The 7,185-nt window shown below is 60.1% G+C and overlaps 1 protein-coding gene across 1 annotated transcript in view; it reads left to right on the top strand.

Annotated features, from left to right (window-relative positions):
* Positions 1 to 6,564: 6,564 nt before the first annotated feature.
* TAS1R2 (taste 1 receptor member 2) overlaps positions 6,565 to 7,185 on the top strand; it is a 19,900-nt gene continuing 19,279 nt past the window's right edge. Inside the window, 1 exon segment of the mRNA XM_030327851.1 lies at positions 6,565 to 6,746. Within this exon segment, the coding sequence (XP_030183711.1) occupies positions 6,565 to 6,746 (182 nt within the window).

Here is a 7,185-nt window from a genome sequence, read left to right as displayed (position 1 = left end):
GCCAGACACAGAATTCATGGTTCAACCACGTTAACCATTTATACGTTCTAACAGCCACTGTTAACTGTGCTGTGGTGGTTAAGTTTATGCGTCAACTTGACTGGGCTGTGGTGTTTCAACAGTATTCTCGATGTTTCTGTGATTGCGGTTTTTGGGTAAGATTGACATTTAAATCAGTGGCCTCCAGGTAAAGCTGATTGTTCTCCACAATGTGGTGGGCCTCATCCAATCAGTCGAAGCCTTACTAGAACACAGACTGACCTCCCTCGAGCAAGAAAGAATTCCTGCCAGTAGACAGCCCTTGGACTCAGCCATGACTCTTCCCTGGGTCCTGTACTCTGCAGAGTTTGCGTTTCACCAAGCCAACAGGAATGCGCGAGCAGTGTCCTTATGCTAAGTCTCTCTGTATATGCGGTTGGTTCTGAGCCTCTGGAGGACTTTGTGTCCCAACAGCCTGAAGTACAGGCTCCATGCTCCCATTTTGCAGAGAGGAAACCGGGGAAGGGACGTGGCCATGGGTGCAGCATACCATTGGGATGTAAAGCCAAGTACGTCTGATTCCCAAACCCATTCTCTGTGCTGACTCCCAGATGCCCATACATAGCACTGACGTGCCTTGGAAAGACCTCGACTGGCCACGTGATGCGGAGGAGAGCAACCGTGGCCCAGTTAGCATGAGCCCAGAATCTGTGGGTCTCAGGCCACACGGGCCAGCGGACTTGGGGGCGGGGGGAAGCCGTGTGTCTGTCTGTCTCCATTCAAAGGATGTACAAGGAACCCGCTGCTGGCCATGTGACCCCTCCCTGTCCCGGGGCCCGTTGATCGGGGCTCTTGGCGTGCGGGGTATTGGAGCTGCGGGCAGGGGATGGAGACTCCGCCCTTGGCGGGGCCCCCACCTGGCTCACCCAGGGGGCTTCGCTCAGGGACAGAGCGCGGGCCCCGGAGGCCCAGGCTGGAGCTCCCAGGGGGGCAAGGTGGTGGCTGCCTGTGGGATGCGTAGGCCTGTTAATGACCTTGAGCAAATGGAGCGACTTGCTCAAGGTCACACCCTGAGATGGGAGCAGAGTTGGCTTTGTCCCCCTAGTCTCACCCAGCCTGACACTGACCTTACTGGGTCACTGTTCTCTGCCTTCTGTGGAAGGGCTGCTTAGTAGGAGCTCTGGGGTTTGAATGCAGGTGTGGATGCCCACAGCCCATGCCTCTTGCCACCTGCTCCTTCGGGCCCCCCATTTCCAGCTGGTCCTCTTCCACTGCCCTCCCCCCCACCTGGTGCCTTCGCCACCGTTTAACTAGGGCATCGGCGGGGTCCAAAGCCGCTGCCCTCTCTGTTCCGCTGCTCTCGTGCCCCACCGTGGGGCAGGTGGCTCCCGAGGGCCCGGGGCCCGCCCTCCGCACGACCGCCACAGCAAGTGCCCGTGTGCCCGGTGGCCCAAGGAGCCTCTTCATTTCCCTGCTGTGGTCGCGGGCCCAGCCACAAGTCCAGGCTCAGAGCGTGAACCATTTGCTCGAGGCCGATGTCCCCACCACCGCTGTCCCCGCGGGCTGCCAGTCAGGCGTGCGCTCTAGGGAAATGAGGGGCCACCTGTGCCGGTTCCTGGCCTCCAGGCTGACCCGGAGCTCCTGGGGAGGAAGAGGCAGGGTGGAGACCCACCCTCTTCACAGAGTTGTGCCTGCCTTGTCATTAATTCACTGCCAGGCCTGTCGCCACAGTCCCTCCGCGTGCGGTCTGTCGGGGACCAGCGCGGTAATAGAGCAGGAGCCACGTTGCCGGGATGCAGCCGGTGCACCAGGCGCTGTGCTGAATCCTCGGGTCCTCACTGCAACCCCGGAGGCGCTTCTGTTACTCCCGCTTTACAGGCGGGGAGACTGAGGCACGGGTGGGTGCAGTAACTAGTAAACCCGCGGGAGATGATCCCCATCTCTGCCTGCCAGGCTTTTGCGCATAAGCACCGCTTCAGTGCCCCAGAGAGACACTTTTTTTTGAGAGAGGGAGGGAGAGAGAGCATGAGCAGGGGAGGGGCGGAGAGAGGGGGACAGAGGATCCGAAGCTGCCAGGCTCCGTGCAGAGAGACAGATGCAGGGCTCGAACTCACAAGCCGTGAGTGAGCTCGTGACCTGAGCCGAAGTCGGACGCTCAACCGACTGAGCCACCCAGGCGCCCCTGAGACCTTCTTATTTTCAACCCCTCCCTCACACCTTCACCCTGGACACCTGTGCCCGGGAAGGGGGAGAAGCCGGGCCTCACTGAGCACCTGTTTCTGGCACAGCTGCTCCCAGTCGTTATCTTGGATAGGACCGGCCTGTGAGGGAGGCGGGATCATCTTAGCCCCATTTCACAGATGAGGAAGCTGAGGCTCAGGGAAAGAAGGCCCGCTCAGTAAGGGGCAGGGACGGGATGTTTCCTGGTGGCCGTACCAGCACCCCCTCCGCCCTGCTCCCTGGCAGGAACACAGCAGCTTCTGGGCGGGAGCCGCGCCGTGAGCCGGCAGGATGGGGCACGCCTGTCGCTGTGGCTCCAAACGCAAGCAGCCAGTCTTGACTCTCTCAGGATGTTGGCAGCCACCCCAGTGGTGGAGCAGTTGCCACACGACCCTCAGGTGCCCGAGGCACATCACAACGCTGCCCCGGGGCTCTGCTGTGTCCTCCCTCCAGGCCCCAGGCGCCCAGGCAGTCGCCCTCAGCCCCCGGAGCGTTTGGCGCCCAGGGGCCAGGGCGGATGGAGGCAGCGGATGCTCAGACACCTGCGCCATGAGTCCAGGCAGGCATCGGGAGCGGAGCGGGGCTCAGGGAGGGACGTGCCTGGGCGAGGTCACGCGGCCAGTAAGCGGCAGAGCCAGGATCGGCGCCCAGGTTGGGCAGATCTGAGCCTTAGAAGAGCCGTAGAGAGTCAGGGACCCCGGCCTTTTATGGGGGTGAAGATCGAGAGTGCCGTGCCAGGAACAAAGCCACGGACGCTGGAGCGTAGGGTATTTGTTAGCACCCATCGAGCACATTCTTGCATCCCTCCCATTTACTCGCTCCCACTGAGGGTGGTTTGGACCACTTTATGGGTGAGGAGGCAGAGAGGACTCAGAACCCCTGCCTGGCCCCTGTCCACTGGGCTGAGCCCTTAGGGCCCAGGAACGGGACCACCTCGCCCCCCACCCTAGGCCTCTGCACTCCCATCGAGAGCTCCCTGAGTCTTCTTCTCCAGGAGCAGCACCCCCTTTCTTCACCTCCCTCTGGGACACAGTTTCTGGTTCTTTCTCCACGCCGTGGCCTCCTGCAGGGGCCACCCCGTCCGCTTCACTTCTGACGTCTAAACTTCCCTCAGCGGGGTGACTGATGAGGTTAGGGTCTCTGGAAACTGGCCCTGAGGCCTCCCCGGTGACCCTCCTTTGAGGATCTCTGAGCCAGGCTGGCTGGGGTCACCTGTCCGCCACACCTTCCCAGGGGAGGAGGTCCTGCCCACCTGCCCCTGGCCCCACCGTAAGCCAGACCGGAGCTGGGTTTCCAGCCACCCGCTTTTGTCCCGGAGGAGGCAGCACGGGCCGGAAAGAAAGAGGGGAAATGGGGAGTGGGGTGCAGGGTAGCAGACGGAAGGATGTGCAAGTCAGAGGACAGATTGGAGGGTCGGGTGGGGGAGAGGAGCTGCTGTGCCCCCTCCATCCCTGGGGCAAGGCCTCACTTGGGGGTGCCCCCTGCACGCCATCCCCCCTCCAACCGTCTTGGCAAGGGGAGGAGGGAGGTTCAGGGCGGCCCCTTCCAGCCCGAAGCAGATGGAGCTAGTTCCTCTCCGTGAGCGCGGGGCGGCAGATCTAAGGCAAATTCACGGCCTTTCCTGGCCCCCGTTTTCTTGTCGCCTCCCCCCGCATACTTTGCGTAAGCCTATCATGGCTCTCCATCACCTCGGCCGCCAGTGGCCACACAGAGGTGAACGCGGGGACGTTGGGCCCGCACTGGGCCACGCGGGTGACGGTTGTGTCAGGCCCAGGCCACCCTGGGGCGCGTGCTGTGTGTGCAACCCTGAACGAGAGTCACGGCACCACGGGGTTCCCGGGCGCTTGTCCTCGGAGCGGCCCGCGCCCCAGCCTCACCCACCTGCCCCTCCCAGATGATGTCAAGGCCACGGGGGCTGCGGAGATGATCCAGTCCGGGGCACCGAAGCCCAGGGCTCACGCAGAGCCTCGTGCACCGAGCCTCGCGCACCCTGGGGTTTGAGTCACTGGGTATGTGTGCGTCAGCATTCAGGGCTTTCATCAGAATCTCAAGAGGATCCTCATCCTCGAAATGTGAAGAGCATTGATTCCATTTCACGCGTAGGGAGGCCGCAGCCCAGAGAATGGCAGTGACTTGCCCAAGGGTAGTGGCTGCACAGCTGGCCCGGAAACCAAGGCTCCTGGCTCCCCGTCTAGTGCTCCTTCCTCAGATTTTGGCCTTCAGAGAGATCATCCCTGTCAAGGGGGCCCCTTATTCCTTTCCCCTGGGAACCCCTCAGTCCCCACCACTTTCTGCAGCCCCCATTCGGGTCTCCGATTCCTCCAGTCCACTCACTCGCTGTGTGGCTCTGGATAAGTGACTGTCCCTCTCTGAACCTCAGCGTCCTCATCTGCAAAGTGGAGACATAACAGCACATCAGAAGGTCGCGAGAATAGGGGCGCCTGGGAGGCTCAGTCGGTTAAGCATCCGATTCTGGATCGCGGCTCAGGTCATGATCTCCCGGTTCGTGAGTTCAAGCCCCGCATCGGGCTGTGTGCTGACAGCACAGAGCCTGCTTGGGATTCTGTCTTCCCTTCTCTCTACCCCTCACCTGCTTTTGCTCTCTCTCTCTCTCAAAATAAATAAACTTAAAAAAAAGGAAGGTAGTGAGAAAAAAGTGGGATGGCAGAGATGGAGAGGGCTCCACGCGGTACCTGGCATGCTGCGAGCCCTCAGAACCCGTTAGCGACGGAAGTGACCTGTGCGTGTCGTCACCACCATCCCAGCAGGCCTCGAGGCTTCGACCCTGCCTCCCCCGCAGAGCTCACAGTCTCCGAGGCTCCGGGCCACGTCCCCCGGGTGTCCTGTCTGTGTCCCTCGAACCCCGCCCAGCCCTGCCGCACCGTGAGCTAGTCAGCGCCTGCTGGGTTCCTGGCTCTCTCCGCCATCGTGCACCCTGGGGCTGGGGCCACACCCAGGGGCTCCGGTTAATTTAGATGCTTTCTTTCTCTGCCATCTGCTTACCCCCGAGCTTGGTTAGAGAGCCTGACTTTGCTGGGAGTCTCCAGAACGTCCCGGGACCTCCCAGCAACCAGCATCTTTATTCTCCCTCCTTAGAACTGACGCGTGCAGTAGCTGTGCCTCTGCAGCTCAGAGCAGGGGTGGTTCCTGTGAACTGGGGCCAGGGGTGGTTTCCTGGAGGGGGCAAGGCACCGACTAGCCCTCGAAGAAGGAGCCGGGCTTGGCTGAGGTGGGACAGGGGGAGAGCATGAGGTTTTCGGCCAGCTTTCTGTGCCTGGGAACCCCCTCTCCCCACAACCCTGGATCCCAGAGGCCTTAATGGGCCCCAGCTGTAACAGACTCGTCTGTGTCGAGCATTCCACAGTAGGTGTCCCCAGGCTCCCTCCTGGCCACCAAAGGACCACAACGACATTACGCGGACAGGGTCTCAGATTCCGATGGGTGCCCTGTTTGCTGGAACCATCTCCCTTCGGAAATTTTCAGCTCTCTTTTCTGACAGTAACCCCGCCCCTTGGTGCTGGGTACGAAGGGGGCACCCAGAGCGGGGCTCACCCAGCAGCGCTGACTGCTGCGCTGTCGGGCTAACGGGTATTAACCACCTCCCTCACCACTCCCATTCTCTTAGCTGCTGAAACGCTGCTTTTTAGCAAAGGCCGTGACCTCATGATGTTATACGTCGTGGAGATTGAGAACCAGGTCCTAGCATCTGACTATGTGCTTTGAGTCCCCACTTTTGCTGGTTGTGCAACCCAGGGTGAGCTTCGTAAGCTTCTCTGTGCCTCAGTTTTCTCATCTGGGGCAAGGCCTCACTTGGGGGTGCCCCCTGCACGCCCGGTCATAGGTCGGTCATAGTCCCCGTTATTGTGATCATCGAGCAAGATGGTGAATGGCGAGCACACAGCATGATGCCTGGTTCTTACTGGAACACCTGTCCTGGGTCAGGGGCCGTATATAAAGTACTACCTGCCAGGATCAACTTGATCCGGTTCTATTCTGTCTCCTGGGTGAGTATCTGTGTCCTTTACTCTCAGATGTTGGAAATGTCAGGGACATGAGACCAGTCTTTAACCGAGTGGCAGAAGGTTAAGTTTGTGTCCAAGATAGCAGGACATGCTTTCTCTACCTCCGCAGGGCGTTCTCCCAGACCCCCCAGGGCCCACCATGCCCTAGGAAGGGATCATCCTAATTCTAGCCTCTTCTTCCCCCCCAGAGTTCTCAAGCTTCTCCACCTGTCCAGGTGTTTCCCCACCCCTTCGGCCATGGCAAGACCGTCACTATGTAAATGTCTGTGCAAATCCCCTGGTGCCAAGCTGCCAGCTCTCTGATGAGGCAGGGCCACCTCCGGGGACCCCTCACTTCCCAGCCATGGGACCCCGGGCCAGGGAAGTCTGCTCCCTCATCATCCTGCCGCGGCTCCTGGCTGAGCCGGCTGAGAACTCAGACTTCTACTTGGCTGGGGATTACTTCCTCGGTGGCCTCTTCACCCTCCATGCCAACGTGAAGGGCATCGTCCACCTCAACCTCCTGCAGGTGCCCCAGTGCAAGGAGTGAGTCGCCAGTGTGGGGCTGGAAGTGGCGACGGGGGCGGAGTGGGAAGCCTGGGCTGGTCCTGTGCTCCTCAGGGGACCACGCCAGGACCAAGGGGTCAAAATGCTCTTCGTCATTCATTGCCAACCTCTCATCCCGCATTATCTCCACCGGCCTGCAAGGAGACCCCATGCAGTTCATGTTACCAAAATCTTTGGCAATTGTATTCTGAAATATGGAGAGCTGGTTGTCCCGCGCGTCTCTTAATAAATAAAGAGTTACAGGGTATTCGAGCCTGGAGGGGTTGTAGAGACCACCCCCACCTACTTTGTCAAGTGGGAAACTCCTACTGAGTCCATGCCAAGTCCAAGTCTAGACACCAGGGGTTATGCCTTTGGAAGGCAGAAATGTGGTTTTTCAGTAGCAGGTTCTCAGACTGGAGGGGAAGGTTTGCATTTC

Source organism: Lynx canadensis, chromosome C1 (assembly GCF_007474595.2).
Source record: "Lynx canadensis isolate LIC74 chromosome C1, mLynCan4.pri.v2, whole genome shotgun sequence".
NCBI classification, from domain to species: Eukaryota; Metazoa; Chordata; class Mammalia; order Carnivora; family Felidae; genus Lynx; species Lynx canadensis.
This window is presented reverse-complemented; position numbering and strand designations above follow the sequence as displayed.